This window comes from Dermacentor andersoni, chromosome 7, assembly GCF_023375885.2.
Source record: "Dermacentor andersoni chromosome 7, qqDerAnde1_hic_scaffold, whole genome shotgun sequence".
Classification (NCBI taxonomy): domain Eukaryota; kingdom Metazoa; phylum Arthropoda; class Arachnida; order Ixodida; family Ixodidae; genus Dermacentor; species Dermacentor andersoni.
Window position 1 is genome coordinate 122894395 of NC_092820.1, and position 19081 is coordinate 122913475.

A 19081-nucleotide genomic window follows, 5' to 3' on the forward strand; every position below is an offset into this window, starting at 1 on the left:
ACTTTTGATTTCACCAAAGCCACTATGCCACCACGGCGGGTTCTTCACGAATCCTAGGCTGTTTTAAACGCTGTTATAGGTCATTTACAAACGACATGCACAACTTTTTCGTTGACATCTTATCGATTAGCTGAATTTTAAAATTTAGCTAATTAAAGGTATTCGTGCACAATGAACCAGAAATATTCACAGTGGCCACCATGAACAACTCCCATCAAGGTACTGTGAACGCCGTTCTCGTGGTGGCCCCAGCTAATTTTTCGTTCTTGCCAACTGTCAGTTAAGATAGCAGAATAACGCATAATAAAGGTGAAGTGACTTACTGGTCATTGCACGTTTGCCAGTACATTACATCACTTGCCAAGAAACCGCTCTAATATAATTTGTTTTTCAAAATAATAAAGGGATAAAAATGTTTATTGAATTTCCAGGCTGCGTCGTTGTCCAATATTTTGAATAAGCTCGATTATTCGGGCTCAGTCGCGGTTCAGACACTAGCTGCATGAAGCCCGTGTAAAACGGCAACCGATATTTCATTCACCGAACAATGGTTTATCAAAATTTTCGGACTCAGTCTGAGTTATAATGCATTGTATAGCATCAACAGTTTTCATCTTCTTGTCGCCTAGTTACAATTATGCCACCAAACACACCCACACTCGAAAGATGCCAACGCTGAAACGGATTGCAGGGCAAAGCGCTAGCCAACGCATGCCTATGACTGTGTGGTTGCCACTGGACGCGTACATTCTGTTAAATTTGGAAACTTGATTGGAAATTAGTGTTTTGGCTCAGGCTGGCCCCGCTCGATGGTTTTGCGCAACTTGCGCAATTGGCGCGACACTTCTGTCCATGCGTGTTTGATGCTGATATACTGTGTCGAGCACTTATAACACCACAATGCCTTTTTTTGCGACAGGCACTAGGCTTACGCACATAGTAAGTCTCAAAAAGGAAAAAGCTAACACTCACCGGCATTGTCGTTCCCGTCGTCGGCTGTCACTCGATATCACAGAGAGGGCAGGTCCGGTCAATCTGCGATAAACAATCGCCACCGTGAAACGGGCGCCTTATCATATTAAACCGGTCGCAATTTCCGAATAGCTTTGATATAGCTACAAACCCGCTACATTCACATCCTGGAGACGACTGTACATGGAACAGCGATCCGCAGTGCCAGCGAATGGTGAGCGCTAAATCCCACGGGCCTATTGTGCAGATAGAAACATAAGGAGTTTCGGGACAGGGCCTCTGTTAGGCCTAACAGCTGTATATCTAACAGCCAACAAATGTAACAATGATTAAACGTCGCTTTTTGTCCTCAAAATGGGATGAGACTAAATGAAAACTGATTTTACCGTATAGTTTTCTTCTAGCGTCAAATGGCAAGTGGCAATGGCGAATTCAAATGAAACATGACCGTTGCCACGTTGGCACACCATGAATACGCAAGTGACGCAAATCCAGCCGAAGCTAAATCCAATAGCCAGCTTGCCTACGTGACCGCCAACTATATCGTATAGCCTTCCGGGCACGCATCCTCTGGGCCCTTTGTACTATATACTCTAGCTATATTGGTAAGCTGAAATGGAGCGGGCGCAAAGCGAGAGGAGCGCAGTGATTAGGGGAAGGGAGGGACGAAGGGAAGGGCATCTACATTCGCGTTTAGTTTTCAGCAGTGTCACTGTACTTTGCTTAGTTCCTTAACGAAACAGAAGTAGTGCCCTTCTCGTGGCACGGGGTTCAATAACCGGAACCAACGTGCGGAACTGAGCCTGGCATTAAGACCTTCGCTTGTACACGTCTACTGATGACAAATTGGAACTGAAGCAGTTCCTGCGAAGACCTCCAGGATTGAAGAACTACGAGAGACTTTCTTTTCTAGACCGAAAAATATGCGTTTCCTCTGTCGAAAGCCCTTTGACAAGCACATCAAAGCGCAATATATAGAGGCCGCATGACGAAGTGAAACACTGGCCATTCAGTGACACTCCGCTTAATAATTGTTTGTTTTATCATTAATCGCACACTAAATCCCTCTGAACGAACACAAGGAACTCAGCCCAAGTGATGCCACAGCTACTGACACTTCAGCAGGACTACTGGTTTGTGTCGACTCTTTCGTGACTAAGCGATAAAGCTTCAGAATCTTTATGTTTACCACTACTTCTCCTACATTACATCAAATTTGCTACTTTTTGACAGATTACTGCTAAAGAGCGATCAACTTTTACTAAACACAAGTACTAGGCGCCTGAATATTCATATTTGAGAGAAAGAATAGTGCGAAAATTCGGCTACCTGATGTCACCTGACTTCCTTCTTATAAAATAGTTCTGAAGGTTCAAACATTGCGTATTTATAACAGTTAGGGTGTTTGAGATTTGGTGCGCGTCGTCTGTTTTCTAAAGATTTACCGCGCAAAGATAATTTAGATGTCATTGTATGTATTATTGCTTCGCATATAGTTTAGCGTAGAACTATTACCAATACATCCGTGCCGGCAAAGACTTCCGTTAAAATGCCTCTTTTGCAGCGAAAATTTTCTACTTATTATTCAAGCATAAATGTACTAGGCCCACTGTTATTCGTGACCTGCGGCAACATTGCTTTGTGCAAAGGCGGACTCCGTATTCCGGCGATACACGCGCCACAGTGGCGCCATCTATCGCTTCGCAGCGCATGCATCGAACAGCACATAAACATGTTCCTCCGATTCGGAAACCCAATCGGATCGATCTTTGTGCAGTCGTATTAGAGGCGTTTATGTGCCGAACAATACAGACGACAGACATTTTTTCTTAAAGCACAAGCGCCGCAACCAGATGTGTACGTAAGAAATTACGTGTACATAATTACTTGAAACCAGTTATGTTTTCGGTGTCTTGTTCTTTAAGGCTTTCCTCGTTTATCATGTAACCACAACTGTAATTCACTTAACTTTTTTTTAGCAACCAATTACATGCAACCAGTTACTTTATTGATGATACAACCTGTGACAGGCGACGGAGCTGACCTGAATTTGCCGAAAGCAAATGCGCATGTTTAGGCAAGCAGACACCGGGGCTCGGTATTTGTTTCCTTATGAAGCTGGTGCTGGCATGCCTCGATAGCAAAGGCCGCTTAGGACGTCACCTGCCAGCAAATCCCATACGGATGACGTTTTTCAGCTCAGTCCCTTCTCCTCTATTACTCGCAAAGACAATCGCGGATGCCTACGATAGCCACGCCTAGGTTAAAAAGAATATTGAAATTTAGCGTGCCCAACCAGCAAGGCATTTATCACAGCAACATAGCGGGTTGACGGAATAGTGGTGAGAGCTGGGGGTTAATTTTCACAACATGAGGCTTTTTCTAACGTGCACCCAAAGCAGAGTGATTGCGGTTTTGAATTTCTTACTTTTTTAATATTGAAATTCTCAAGAGTGGTCGCTGCCGCCGGAAACCGAAACCGCAATCTCGAGCTCAGCAGCGCAACCCCATGACGTTTGACTTACCGCCGCGCTGCACTGACTCTATATTATACAATCAATACGCTACATCGAATACGCTAAAAAAATGCACATCCACGAATTGAAGACAGACAGAAAATCACTTAACCACAAGTAATAAGCACACATCATATTACGTGTCGCTGGAAATGCTGAACCTGCTCAAGCTGAACTTCGTACCGAGAAGAACGTACGATTTCCTGGCTTAAGGTTACGCTGGTACGGTGACATACAGATACACTGACACGAAAACCCTCAGAGTCAGTCGCAAAAGTTTACGGGAATTGTGATTTGCGAGAAAGTTGAACTTTTACGAACCCTGGGCGTACACCTGGTCTCGAATTTGAACTCATCACCTACACAGCGATCCATTAAAACAAAAGCGTCATGCCTTACCAAAGCAGAAATTCACATTCGCCGTGGTACCCGTGTCCCCTAAACTTTCGCGCCCTGCTGTACCTTGCGCTATGTGTTTTCGTGTGTCAGTGAGTGTCGGCTGCCGTGCGCCACTTTCGAAGTGCAACCATACACAATGCAGTGACGCCATATATCAACTGGCCCCCGTCAATGCACTTCCGAAAGAAGTTATACTTTAGCTGATCCACGGTCTAGAAATGTTGTGCCGAGATGAAGAGCTGTTTCTAAAGCAAGCAGGACGGCAGAAGTGATGAGAATGGCGCAAACTTATACTTGCGTCCACGCCGTCCGGGTACTCACACTGCCAACTACAAGGCCACACCCGCGCCAAAGCGAAGCGATGCAGGAAAGCCCACGTCAGAAAACAATACTTTGCGCTGCACAGCTAACGGAGCTCACCGAAAGACAACTCAAGGGTCGGTAACACAGACAAAATGTTAAACATCCGTGGGGTAAATAGGCCGATGAGCATGACTGATGAGAATGGGAGAAACTTACGTGTACCTTGTACGGGTACTCACGGTGCCAGCGATATGGTAACAGCAAGACGATGCAAGAATGCCCACGCGAGAAAACGATACCAACTGCTGCGCAGCCGACCGACCTCACTGATACACGGCTCTCTACTAGCCGCGCACAAACACGCACGCACACAAACAGGCGGGCGCACGGACCAATAGACCGCTTTATCGGTGAGGGGGAACGTAGCCTCGAACCAGCGCGCCGGGCCGCTATCCTCCTCGCACTGATATATGCGGATTCCTTGCAGCGGCAGCTGGGCAAGGTAGCAGTTTATTGGAGAATTAGTGCGATTCTAACGAGTTGTGCCTGGGATTCTTACGATTTCAGATTACAAGGTTCGAAGGGCTACCACTCTGCTGTATTCGGCAGCAAAAATAACTCTCGGAAGCAAGCATGAAGCGCATCTCCAGCCGCGGCGACTTCGTAGACACCGCCGCTGCGATAACAGAGACGCGTCCGTTTTGTATTGCTAGCATAAACATGAAGAACTTGATGCCATCGCGTGTATGTTCGGACGGTTTTGTTCCCAGTGAGCGATCGCCGACGAACTCGGAACTGGGCACCCATGATCAAACTGGGATATGAAAGAAAGGTGCGTATTGGAGTCGGTGAACTATTGCGAATGGATGAACTTCGTGCACGCACATTAAACTTATTCTGTTCAAACGTGTTCTAAGATTATCATGCTTGGCAACTAACGTTCTGGAGGAAGTTGACCGAAGTCATACTATGAAAACAGCACATGCGGAATAAGAAATGATGGTGTGTTCCTTTCCATTCTGTAACCAAAGCCACGCTCACCGTGTGCCGGCAGACCCTAGTTCACATGGGCTCTCCCGTTCTTCAGAGTCTCAACGGCAAGCTGTCGACGCCGCTCATCGGGCGCTGTATTATTGCAGAAAATAAAGTTCCTGTTGCAAATATTAGTTCTTCGTTTTTCAACTCTCTCGAGTAGGCGATGTGCCCTTGCACGCACAGGCACCATTCGAAACTTAAAAGAGTGCGCATAATCTTTCAACGTGTCGCGTGAGTCAGATTGATCGTGGCATAATCACAGCTACTATATTCAGCTCATTTTCTCCATGTTAGCAGCCCTTTCAGTCGATTTATTTTACAGTTCCTTATTTTGTAAACCTAGATGTCCGGGGGTCTGACAAACACTGTTTAGAAACTCTTACCGTGAAAATTACAGAAGCACGAAAGCTAGCAAAACGTTATTCCTCGGAGCTTCGCAGTTACCTGGATTGGGTTAAGCTCGTGCGGCACACCGCATGACAGATGGGGACACCTCTGATTGTTGTCCCCTGAGTGATACCTCAATAGAGTTCAAGGCTAGGTATACAATGTTAACAAGCTACTGGTGTACGTTACCTATCGACAATGTTCAGACTTGGCTCCTATTTCGATCGCGGGCAAAGCTGCGGGAGCGCCTCTATGTCCATTGCGATATTATATTACGGCTATATCGAAGCTAAGAGCTTAGTGACAACATGCTAAGATGTTTCCCAATCTAAACAACTTGTTGACACCTTTCAGCAAAGCTCGAAAACTCGCCACTCGTCGTCAACAGCACGTTCGCCATGCACCCTCGATAGGGTGCATGGCCACCCTACCCTCGAGGGCATACCAGTATGGCGCCGGACGATAGACGGCGCTGTCATCGCAAAATGGCGGCGCCCTCAGTAAAACAGTCTATAGGATTACACCGTTACACTAAGTTCCCAAGCAGTTGCAATAGTATGACGAGGGATGGCGGGACTGTCGGCCTCCTATGCGCCAAAGCACGCCGCCCTATTTATATTTTGAGATGATGAAGTGTAGAGTGTACCAGAGGACAGACAAAGCGTGGTGGTCCCTGGCAGGGGTTAGGGCAGTGAGGGCCTACGCGACGAAGTTGAGGGTGTTGTCTGCAGTTCACGCTGTGAGCGAGGACTTGGAAAAATGAAGTAGATAAGACACGATTACACTAAACGTGTGGCAATTCTCGGTCTGCACCGTGTGCGTTGGTGTGCGAGAGCACCTAAAGTGATGCAGTTGGGAGAACGGTGAACAATTCGCGCGCATTTGTCCATTTCCTAATGATCCAGTTCATATCTTACGTACTTTGGCCTTTGCCTCGGGCGCCGCCGATAACGCCAGCGTCACTGATTATAACGAAAGAATGAACAATAAGTGGATATTACGAGACACCATTCCAGACATACAAGGACGGCGAGGAATTTTCGCTAATATCTTTCACAGTTAATTTCGCTGAACGTTGTTATCATGTTATGCCTTCACTTGGCTGCGACGGTTCTACTGAGATCGCGGGCTCAATTACCTGACGCGGTGGCTGCCTTCCGGTGAGGGCGGAGTGAGAAAACCTACCTGTACCTAGCTTCGCATGCACATAAGAACTCCAGGCTGTCAACATTAACCCAGTGCCTCTACAGCGGCGGTTTTTGTAACCCTCGTTGTTGCTTCGAGAATTCAAGCTGCGTCAATCTTTTACCTTGAAGCGTAGGTCACGTGTCGTGCGCACGTCTGCGCCTTTCTCGTGGACGTGCCTATGTGCATACCGCTTTTGTCTGTTTGCAATGCCGAAACCATACGGAACAGTATGCTTCTACTGCTATTCTGGTACTTATTTATGCTGAAATTGCAAGAAAGGCGGTTGTCTTTGTTGCGTAGCTTATTGGCTATTGTGTTGGGCTGCTAAGCATGAGGTCGCGGGATCGAATCCCGGCCAAAGCGGGTGCATTTCGAGGGAGGCGGAATCCGGAAACGTCTGGGTACTTAGATTTAGGTGCACGTTAAACCACCCCAGGTGCTCCAAATTTCCGGAACACCTCCCCCCCCCCCCCCCACACACACACACACTACGGAATGCCTCATAATCAGATCGTGGTTTTGGAATGTAAAACCCCATATTTGAATTTTTACGTTGACATCAAGTGCTCTTGGCCGCCGTTTGAGATCCAACTTACCTGAATAGTTGTGTTAGCAGTAATTTCATCGTTATGCTTGCCTCGTCGACTATTAAGGCACGACACGTTTGAAAAATTTCGCGGATCTGGCGCATCGCTGGCCTCACGAAGCGGTCGCTGTGAGTGAAGCACCACCAGATCTACGTTGCATGACGCCGTCCACAAACATGTGCACTGCACTGAAATTGAATATTTTAGTTGAGTTTAAAAACAAAAATGGTACAGGCATGTCCCAGTGCAAGCCATTGGCGTTTTAAGCAACATGACGTGCATGGGCGTAAAAAGGCAGCTTTCGTGACCCTGGCTATGGCCCTGCTGTGCTTCTTAGCTGAAGAGGCCAACCAATCAGAGCGGAGTACGCCCGCCGCTCGGTTTCCTTGCAACACCACCAGATGGCCCTCGCCTCCGCGCATAAGCGGCTGCATGGTAACGAGGAAGTAAACGATTCGTACGGATAGAATGGATTCGAATTGCACCATACACAAGTATGCGCGTGCTGCCTCTGAAACCATGATGCGTTCAAGGCGTCCGTCGTACTCGCTAGCAGTCAGTAACTCCGCCTAACAAAAGCGTCGGTACAATTTGTGCACGCTTGTGTGCGTGCGCGCGCGTAGTAGTGCTTCGACACAAACCTTCGCTGTAGATAGATTTCAACTCGTTGGGTCTCCAGCATTTTCTTTTTTCAAAACTTTCAAGCCCGTCGACCTCCCCGGGGGAGCGATGACGGCCGAGTGACAGCGTTTTATATCCCGCTGCCATCCCGTGCAGGTAGGGAGGCGAGAGATACGGAGCTCTCGGGAACGCCACGTCCGGGAACGGCGTAATGGTTGTGGTGCGACCACGTACACGCAATGGGAAGACTACGTCTAGGCGTCGGAAGGTGCGTACGTGTTCCTCCTTGCTGCAGTCGGCCATTACAGTATAAAATTGTACGTAGATATAAATTACAATATAAAGAGAAATGAGTAAATTAATTTTAGAAGTGGTCTTTTTCTGTTTATGGCCTGGCATAATTTTTCTTCATTTCAACAGCATTGGTCTCCATACAGTAAAGTGAAAATGTAATAAATACTGTGAGCGAAATAACTTTTGCTTGTCTCTTTACAATCTTACATTAACATTTGTGTGCTGCAGCTTTTGCCAGCCCCGCAAGTATAGGTAATGGACCTAGTATGCACGAGCCAAGTGGTCTTAGTTACTAGAGTCCCTGTACGGCCTCTGACACGCGTTCAGTGCTTGCTTTCTCCCTTTTTCCCTCTTTCTATTCCCCATTCCCCCACCCATTGTGTAGGGTAGCAAACCGGGCTCTCGTCTGGTTGACCTCCCTGCCTTTGCCGTCGTCAGGAATGCGGTATTCCTGAGACGACAGAACACCTCTTCTGCATCTGCCCGCGATTTGATGTGCAGAGACAATCGCTGACAAACATGTCAAAATTTGTCGTTGGACAATTGACTGAAAAGATTCTATTGGGACCTTCACCTGATCCTCGTCATCAGCCTGACAGTCTGAATGGATGGATCGATGGATGGATACAACTTTATTGTACGTCCGGCAAGATTTAACGCGACCCGGGCTCAGGTCTCCCACGGGGGAACGTCAAGACCCTGCTTCAACGCCGCCTCACGGGCTTGCCGCACTGCCCACGTCAGGATTTCGCGGTCTTAGCTGCGCTGAGCGGCGGCCCACCTCGACGACAGGGTCTCCGGAGCAACTGCCATCCCTCCTATAACTACATTGCACTCCCACAGCATGTGTTTGAGTGCTGCTGGTCCTTCCTGGCACAGTTTGCACGTGTCGTCCTGATGCCTATCTGGGAAGCTACGTTTCAGACGGAATGGATTAGGGAAGGTGTTCGTCTGGAGCTGTCTCCAGGCGACGGCCTGCCTCCTGTACTATTTGGGATTCGGCGGTGGGTATATCCTTCTGGCGTTTAGATATGCACTGGTTATGTCATTGTATCTGGTGAGCCTGTCCCGTTCTGCGCGAGGGGTGTTCGCTATCGTGCGAGAGGCGTTGCCCTGTTCGGCACGGCGGTTCATGTCGAGCGCCGTCCGGTGTGTCGTCTCGTTCAGGTTCGGGAGCGCGTCGCCTTCCGTAATGACGTGCACGGGGAACCATATGATCCTCGAGCTCGCGGTTTTGGATCTGCCCGCTTTGACCAGAATGGACAGGGCTTCCTTGGAAATTCTACCTTTGGCGTATTTACTGCCGTTTGCGACTCGCTTAGTACGACTTCGCATTCCTGTTCTGTGAGGGCCAGCGCGATCGCTACTTCCTCTGATATTTCCGAGTGCTTGGTAGAAAAACACTGCATGCGATTCTGATGTTGTAGTTTGTGTCGATGACTATACGGCGGTGTATTTTTGGCCGTTCGGATATTCGGCTACGTCGACAAAGCGCGCGTTTCTCTCCCTGCCGAATGAACGGAGCAGAGTCTCGGCTCTAGCCTTTCTTTTGCTTCGGTTGTAATCGGGGAGCACGTTTCTTGGGATGTTTGCCACCGTGACGGTGTCTGTGATTTTGTTGGTGATTTGCATTTTCTGGTCGTGCTGGTTGTGGTACGTTATACCGAGCTTGTTCATAATGTGCCTTCCTGTCGTGTGGTGGTCGACAGGCGTTCGAACTGCGAGAGGCGTTGTGCTTCGGCTATTTCTTCCAGAGTGTTGTGTATGCCCAGCTGGACCAGGGGCTCGGTGCTCGTCGATTCCGGGAGGCCCAGGGCTATCTTGTACGTTTTACTTATGAGCGTGTTGACCTTGTTCTTTTCCGCGACGTACCAGTTGTGGTACGCGGCTACGTAGGCGATGTGGCTGACAAGGGAGTGGATCAGTCGAATGACGTTTTCTTCCTTCATGCCCGCGTGTCTGTTGGTTATCCTCTCTATGAGTCTCGTGGCGCTGGTGACTTTGCCTTCGATATTCCTCTCGGTTTCGCCGTTAGTTACGTTAGCCTCAATGATCATTCCGAGGATTTTGATCTTGTTTAAACTTAGGGGATTGTGTTTCCGTGTTGTGTGTACAGACCGATTTCCTCGTACTCCCGGGGTCCCGTGTGGCTCTTTGGTGGCATGCCTCTGCGCGTGGGCTGGTAAAGGAGTAGTTCTGACTTGCTCGGTGAGCATTTGAGGCCAGTCCCTTGGAGATACTTTTCGACTTTGTGAATAGCCGTTTGTAGTGCGTTCTCAATTTGGAGGCTCTCAACAAATTTTTGTATGAGAGCGGACTGGACAACAGACTTTGAAGAGCCTTGGGGCGTGAAAGATTTTCACCGCGTTCTTCATCCTCGTAATCAACCTCTTCTCTATTCTTTCTCTCTACACCCTTTGCCCTTCCCCCAACGCCAAGTAACAGGTAAGAACGTTGATTCAGGCCGACCTCTCACCTTTTCTGTTATAATAGATACTTCTCTCTCTAGCTAAGTTGGAGTTGCAGTCATGCCACGAATACTGTAGAGTGGATGGTGCCGCGCAGTGCCAGGTGTCTTGGTACCACATCTCTCGTCAGCGGTCACATCTCGTATGTTCTACGTAGCATGCTTATCTCAACATGTAAGATCTGTTACAAGCACATCCCAGAATTTCACGCTTTATTACGGGAGCAAACGCTCAGCCCCTTATTGGAAGAAAGTGTAAAAATTGCAGAAAAGCAATAACAGGCGATTGTGCCGAAATAAGGCAGAGCACAAGCTAAACTAAAAGTATATGTTACAAGAAATTGCCATATTTTTCTGTATCTTTCACAAAAAGTTTTCAACAGTGTATAGAAGACATTTCGCAATACAGGAGCAGCAAAATTTTATGTACAGCATTTCATTTATTAGGCAGACGTACTCTATCAAGCAAATCGCTCAACTCATGCTCGAGTACGCAGGCAGATTCACCATTGGCGATCACGGTTATTAATCCTCGCATATGCACCCGTGTGCTACAGAGAACCAGATAAAACGTGTGATGTGGACTTCAACTTACGTTCACCCAAGCTTTGACTGCGTGACACCTTCAAACTGCAGCAGGCTAAATGAGCTGCAATGATGTTCATCGACCTGAGATGGTTCTACTTTGCTTCAACGCCGGTTAAACACCCGTCCTCATTTGATTTAGCGTTTTTTCAAGTGGGAGTAGATTTCCCAGTTTCCACGATACTGTCCTTCTTAAGCTTTCTTAAACATGTACAATGGTCCCGCTAAGAAGTCCGAAACTTGGTTTTCGGTGTCCGCCCGTTCTTGCGATTACGCCAACGACCACTGTCGTCAGGCAACATTATTAAGCGCTTTACCTTCGCCGTAAGGCCAGAAAAGAACTGGGATTTGTATTCTAGTGCCCCTGGTATTCAAACTCACGACCCTGCGACAATGTGCAACAGAACTCACATACCATGCGCTACTGAGCACGCTGTTGACCGATTTACACCCTTCATGGTGTTTCTGTCTATAGCTCACACTATGACGCCCTTACCTTTGTACGGGCGTCAGTTATAGACCGATACGCACCTTTAAGGATCCTTCAGGTTGTAAATCGGTCTAAAGTGCAGTGTAGGCGCTTTTCGATTTTTTTTTCTTTTCGTGACGCCTGTCCTACACATGAACTCCGAGTGGTTGCTGTGCATCTATTTCTCGCTCCACAACTGGCAATACTGCAGATGAAGAAAACGACGATACGCGCATCACAATTTGTCGTCGAGATGGTGGTGGTGCCTGTTCTGAGAGCCCACTTCAGTCGTAGTAAATGAAATCACAACCGCAGGGATCGCCTGAAAAGTTTCTTTTTTTTTTCAACTATTTGTTATCGCAACATAACAGTGATTCAGGTTGTACCAGTAAATATTTCGTGCCAGGTACATATTGCATAGAAAGGAAAAAGCAAAGATCAAGCGCTGCCAAAGCAGCGAACAGCGAGTGTGACAAGTCAACAGACGCGAAATGCCTCACATGACGACATTTATTGAAGGCTTTAAAGGTGGAAATACAAGTACACAACAATCCCACATGCGCTGTCACGCCTTGACATCGCCTGAGTAACAGTTGTAAATAAGGCAGTAACTAAACTTACAGCACAGTGAGAGAAGCCACATACACAATATACATACATGCATTCCAACCGAAATCGGATTCCCACAGTGTGAAAAGATTGGTAGTTTACAATACACGATTAGATCACACTTAGAGTACACGGCTAGATCTTGTTCGGAAGAATTCGTGGTCACGTCGTGTAAAAGGATTGCTTATGATATCCCAGCTGCCCTCTATGTATATTAAAATAAACCCTGAATATTCATTAAGCTCTAAGAAGGGTCGGAAAATTAATGTTTGTCAGTGGTTTGTTACGCCGGAAACAGAATGCTTCTGTTTCAAAGAAATTGGTGAAATGACTCCAAGGAACAGAAGTGGTGTGGATGCCGTGTAACGTTAACGTACAGTGAGGGAGAAACTTCCAACCGCAATAACTTGACCGTAATCCTCGAACTTTCTTAGATACAAACGATCACAAAATGTTCATGATGTAGACACTTGGGCTAACTGGTTAGATTTCAACCTTGTAACAGTGCAACATGTGGGCCTAGACAAAACGGGCAACTGCGAAAGGCGCAGTTTGACATTCATTGTGTTCTCGTGGCTTCAGTTTCTGCAAGGTCTGTTTGAGGTTAATAAACATGAGAGATTTGAGACCATTTTAGGTGAATGAGGTATACAGAGCAGTGGCGGACGTCGGATTTTGTGCAATAATTGCAAACGTAAGCGTCAATGACCTCTTAAGCACTAATTACGTTTTCTCATTAATGTATTTAGGGGGATGTTGTCATTGCTGAAGTCGGACGCTATTCTAAGCATAACCTTTCGTTCTCGGAACTCTGTGATTTGCACCAGCTTCAAGTACTCAACATCTGCAGCATTTCTGGTTAGGTTAGATTTTGTGCAGAGAATTTCTGCACGAAAAACACTTAAATGGAAACAGTGAATTTCGCAACACATTTACAATCCATACTTAACGAAAGTTGTGACATATGCACTACGTTTTTACAAATCGGTTGTCCCTTCAATAACTGCGTTTAGTCCCAATTCTGCGATGACAGCATACCTCCTAAAGTTGGTAAACTTGCAAAATCTTGTTAACGTATTTATTTGACGATTACTTACCACGCAAGTTCTTGCGTTCACCATTGCTAAATTTTCTTCAGTAAAGATCGCCCTGAATAACTTTCTTTCAATAATCTGACACTGTCACCGCTGAAAAACGCGCGAATCAGACCATGAGAATTTCAACAACTAGAGAAACAGATCTTTCACTCGGAACACTTCGCGAACAGACGAACCTGTCAACAGAGAGTACTGACATACATTCGTGATTAGGTGCACGTAAAATATAAAAGCCTCTCGCTCCACAAATAACCCGATGCGGAAGCACTAATGAAAGCAAAATACAGCATACATCTCGCCGAAATCTATCTTTAAATTGGTTTTCGACAAGAAATGCAGCGCTGTGATATTCGGCAACTGTGCATATGAACAACAATTTACGAACAATGACATGCGAGCAAGGTATGCCTACACTTCTCTCTCGAAACGTTTGCGAGACGCACGAGTGACCTTTCTAAACAACGGTTGTTCATATTTGCGTAAAACTTGTTGCAATTGTATGAAAGAGCAAAACCCCAGTGACAGTTGGGAGAAGACTTATTTTGTTTATACCTGCCTGTATATTGAGAAACATGGTGGGAATATACTGAACAATTCGCTTTAAATTAAGCATCAAATTGGCACGTTTCCCTTTAAAAAACAAACAAACGCATTTTTATAAAGTGGCACGGATCAGTACACAATGAGCGAATCGAAATAGTATATGCGTTGCTTCGGCACGCTGCTACCATTTCTGCAACCTCTCCTATGCCAGCATTTGTTAAATAAAGAAAACTGCGCTTTCCGAAGAGCACATTTTAGCAGAACTCACGCGTAGTGATTCAACTTAAACTGATGAACGTATGCTAAACAAGCTGTTGTGACAGAAGCACTGGAAAATCTTGATGCCTCATTCTGCTGCGCAGTTGAAAACTTCTAAATTTGGTACTTCGCTTTCACTTACATATCAATTCAATGACTCAAGAATATCGAACTTTGCTGCCACCAGTTACACAATTTATCTCTTTTGAATGCAAGAGATCTCATTCAAACAAGCACAGTGGTTGCTCAACAAAGACATCTTCCACGCTTAACGTACGTTTGAGTAGAGAAATCAGTTCACCTGTGGCCTAAAGCTTTCTCAATCGTAATCTTCATACCAGTTATTCTCACTGTCAGAAAAGACAGACCTGTCGCCATCAGACATGTCATCTGTCATTGTCAGACCGCGTGACTCATTCTCCCGGCACACCCATTCTGGCAGCTCAGCGCACCCTTCGTAGATCAGGTTGCACAATATGGCGAGCGCGTCTTCTTTTTCCATCACACCTTGCGAGTCCTCGGAGGTGATGAACAGCACAAATACCGACGATGGCAGCGCCAAGAACCTCAGCTTCGGCATGAAGGCGGCAATGGTCGTCTTGAAGTCCGTGGCACCCGCCTTGCAAAATGATCGCGCCCACTTTAACACCGCACGAATGATCAAAATCTCTTGTACATCTGTAACCTGCAAATATATTTGCGAATACATATACAAATGCATTTGTCACCTGCAGATATATTGTTCTAATTTACGTTGCGCAATGTGTTAGCATTACGCATAAGCCGAAAGAAAGTAAGCCGGGCAGTATTTTTTTAAGATACCTTAGAGGCCCTAGAGGGGCGAGTGTACTGAGATTATTACATACAATAAATAGAACACATGTGAATGCATATACAAAAATACAGTGTAAGAAATACGTTAACATATATAATGCAGTGTTACCATTGTACAATGTACAAACCGAATGCTCTTGAACGCGACGGGTCACTGAATAAACTTTCACTCAGTAAAATATAATCAATAGAATTACAGAGCGAGCGGGACATAATTAGGCTATAGCAAAACATCACTTAACGGATAGTTGCACTTTATTAACAGGAAAGGTAAGAAAAATAACACGTTAGGTTATGCCGAGTTTGAAAAATGCGTTGTTGGAAGAAGCCGGAAATTTTCTTGGTCACTCTCACAAGCGATGGCGCTAGGAAGATCGATCCAAAGGCGAATGGCTCTTGGAAGAGGGGAGTAGTTAAATAAATTAGTCTTTCCGTAGAGAGAGAGAGAGAGAGAAAAAACTTTATTGCTCAGTTAATCGGAGTTATGCTAGGTCTGGGTGGGGCCCTCAGTCCAGGGCTCCACTGGCTCTTGAGGCTCGCTGAGCTTGGTCCAGGAGGGCCAACTGGCTCCCCTGATCCTCGCTTGCGAGTAGTGCCCCCCACTGCCGTGCGAAGTCCGTGACGCTTAGAAAAGGTGAATTGACGTTGCTTGGCCGAGCCGTACATTCCCACGTTATGTGGGCCAGCGTGGGTTCTGCAGCCGCACCACGGGCAGGTGTCGGTGTAATATGTGGATACGCATGAAATTGAACCGGTTTTACGACCGTTGCGACCTGTAGTGAGGCGTTTCAAGAGGCAGAACTGATGGCGCTGTATCATGGACGTACTTATGAAATAATCATAGCCGGCCTATATTACGACGATCATGCAAGGGTTGTAGTGGGAGGTCGAGTTTAAGTAGTGTTATGCTATTGTTATAAGAATTATAAGTGTTAGAAGAATAAGAATCGGCTGGGGTGCGTTTGGCAAGCATTCTCAGGTCATGAACAGCAGGTTGCCATTATCCCTCAAGAGAAAAGTGTATAATAGCTGTGTCTTACCAGTACTCACCTACGGGGCAGAAACCTGGAGGCTTACGAAAAGGGTTCTACTTAAATTGAGGAGGACGCAACGAGCTATGGAAAGAAGAATGATGGGTGTAACGTTAAGGGATAAGAAAAGAGCAGATTGGGTGAGGGAACAAACGCGAGTTAATGACATCTTAGTTGAAATCAAGAAAAAGAAATGGGGCATGGGCAGGACATGTAATGATAAGGGAAGATAACCGATGGTCAATAAGGGTTACGGACTGGATTCCAAGGGAAGGGAAGCGTAGGAGGGGGCGGCAGAAAGTTAGGTGGGCGGATGAGATTAAGAAGTTTGCAGGGACGACATGGCCACAATTAGTACATGACCGGGGTTATTGGAGAAGTATGGGAGAGGCCTTTCCCTGCAGTGGGCGTAACCAGGCTGATGATGATGATGATCGTTATACGCATAACAACGTGAAATAAAACGCGCAGCCCTATTCTGAATAGATTCGAAGTTTTCGATCAAATATTTCTGATGGGGAGATCAGACGGATGCGACATGTTCAAGCCGAGGTCGAAGAAATGTTAATTAAGCTAGTTTACAAATGTCTCTAGTAGAAGTATGTAACTTGCGTCTTGTGTACCCTAATGATCTCGACGCACTGGCGCATATGTACTCAATATGTTCTTACTATGAAAAAGTCGAAGTTAGGTTAGCACCAAGATATTTATATTGAGTATCATGAAAAATTGTTATGTTATTTATGTGATAAAGAAGCGTAGAATTAGTATGCTTGCGGCTAAAAGAAATCATTTTACACTTAGGAACGTTAAGGTTCGTTAGCCAAGTATTACACCAAGGAGAAGTTCTAGATCTTTTTGGAGGACTGTATTATCATCGACACACTTAATGGAAAGATAAAAAATGCATTCATCCGCAACAATGCGCCCGTGTGAGGAAATGTTATTCGGTAAGTCACTAATGTATATTAGAAATAGTAACGGCCCAGGAACGCTGCCTTGTGGTACACCTGAAGTAACGTGTGAAAGAGGAGAGGAAAAAATCATTAAGTGCTGTGAATTGCTGACGATTAGAAAGGAAATTGCGAAGCCATGTTAGTGTAAGAGAATCTAATTTAGGAGCAGACAATTTCAAAATCAAAGGGCAATGTGCTACAAGGCCAAGCGCTTTCGAAGTGTCAAGAAAAGCGCAACAAGTTTGTAAATCCTCCTCCATGTTTAGTATGCCAATTTGTTGTTAATTTTATTCGAATAAAACGTATCTGCAATCATCTAGATACACTACGACAGAAAATGTGTAAATATTTTCAGGAGCCCATGACTGCATTCTGCATACCATAATCAAATGGCAAATCAAATCCCATCGTAACAGTTTTCGTGGAGGCGCGGGGTATAGCAATGGCGCCCCCGAAGAATGACGACGAACCGACCACAGAGGCGCAATGTGCTGGCGTTTTTCACTGGTCGATTGGGAGCAGGATTTCTTGCTCCGTGGCAACGAACCCTAATTTCACTGGTCGATTCGGAGCGGGTTCGCGTTTTCCGCTGGTCGTTTCGAATCAACTCGCTCCGCGCTGGATCGCTCTCACTTGCTCCGCCACCGAGGCGCGGATTCGGGCGGAAATAGCTCGCGTCACTTCCGTTTTCAAGCGAAATCGGTACCAGCTCGGTAGGCGCAATATTGTGTTGCTGTGCAAAATGGCTGCGTTCGGTGGAGCTACAGAACTCGCGTATAGCGATGAGAGCTCGGACAGCGATTACGAGTTGACGTAGGTGGTGTACGAAGCCTTCTGTGTACGTTGTCCATGCACGATCCTTGCGGGCGCGGCATGGAAATGATGGACTCTGCGACTGCCGCGGTCAAATTACGCACGGGGGACGGCGACTTTGGTTGCCGTGGAAACGTACCGGGCGGAAGTCGGGCATGGTTTGCGTAACGTCTACGCAGACTTCTTGTGTGATCCACTGCGGAGCTTTCTTGCGCTCCGCTGGCGGATTCGGATTTGTGAAACCCGAGCGCTCGCTCGAGGATTTCGGCGGCCGCTCGAGATCGACCGGTGAAAAACGCCATGAGCTTTGCTGAAGTCGCCGAATTGCCAGTCTACAGCGAGAGATGGCTTCCGACGGCCAGAGCTCGCCACTCCTCAGCGTCCCGTGGCAGCACTAAATCGAGCTACTTACCTTCGACGCCCTTGCCGGAACAGCCGGCGAAACGTGTGCGGATCATTCAACTTTCACAATGGGGGAAAAGTTCGCAGATTAAATCAAGAAGTGCTCCAGGGATCCGGCGGCTAAAAAGTGCACTCTAAAATAATTTATGCCCTTAAGAGAGATAAGGGTGTAAATCTGTCTATAACTCACTCCCCGAGGGTGTCAGTTATATAAATACCACCCTAGGAGTGTGAGTTATAGACACATTAACACGCTTTTTCACTTTTAAAGGTGTAAATTATATTACAGTGTAGGCACAGCAAACGATAATGCAGTGAGCACAGCCTCCCGGCGAAACCTTCACAAGATACATCAAAGAAGTGCTTAAGTTTAAGTCGTGCAAGGCCCTCAAACCGCAAATGGCGAAAGAGGTAAGTTGGCCATCTTCTAAAAGCGATCGTCAAGAATGTGTACCAAAGGCCCTATAACGCAAAACAGTTAAATTACGTTTTCATACAATCTGCTGACGTTCCATTTACGTAACCGCCGACGCAAGCACCGGGCGGTGACCCGCAGCGTTGTTTTATCCGCCCAATAGGAATCCTCTCCGCCTGTACAGGAAGTCAGTTTTGTTCGCTCTCAAAACGGGTAGGATTGTCTATGGGAGCTTTCTCTTATCTAATTGGCTGACAAGAGGCGAGGAGTATGCAGCAGTGGAGAGGGTTTTGTCGGGTA

General features: G+C 46.5%; 2 protein-coding genes across 8 annotated transcripts in view; one reads left to right on the plus strand and one right to left on the minus strand.

The window, feature by feature from the left end:
• Nucleotides 1–4560, minus strand: part of LOC126533882 (BTB/POZ domain-containing protein 6-B-like) — a 47221-nt gene extending 42661 nt beyond the window's left edge. Inside the window, exons 1-2 of one of the 7 annotated variants that reach the window (XM_055072477.1) lie at nucleotides 4413–4560; nucleotides 973–1035 (exon numbers count right to left, since the gene is read on the minus strand). Coding sequence is in view for 4 of the 7 variants with exons in the window: in XM_055072482.2 (XP_054928457.1) it covers nucleotides 973–978 (6 nt within the window). In the remaining 3 variants the exon portion in view is untranslated. Of the gene's footprint in view, nucleotides 1–972; nucleotides 1036–1123; nucleotides 2989–4406 lie in introns of those variants that run through there. The other 6 variants (XM_055072476.1, XM_055072478.1, XM_055072482.2 and 3 more) reach the window with 6 other exon arrangements.
• A 108-nt stretch (nucleotides 4561–4668) lies between these two features.
• The window catches only part of LOC126533886 (BTB/POZ domain-containing protein 3-like), a 42023-nt gene continuing 27610 nt past the window's right edge, over nucleotides 4669–19081 (plus strand). The window contains exons 1-2 of the mRNA XM_050181096.2: nucleotides 4669–5022; nucleotides 8165–8276. Coding sequence (XP_050037053.2) covers nucleotides 8220–8276 — 57 coding nt within the window. The 5' untranslated portion in view covers nucleotides 4669–5022; nucleotides 8165–8219. The remainder of the gene's footprint in view (nucleotides 5023–8164; nucleotides 8277–19081) is intronic.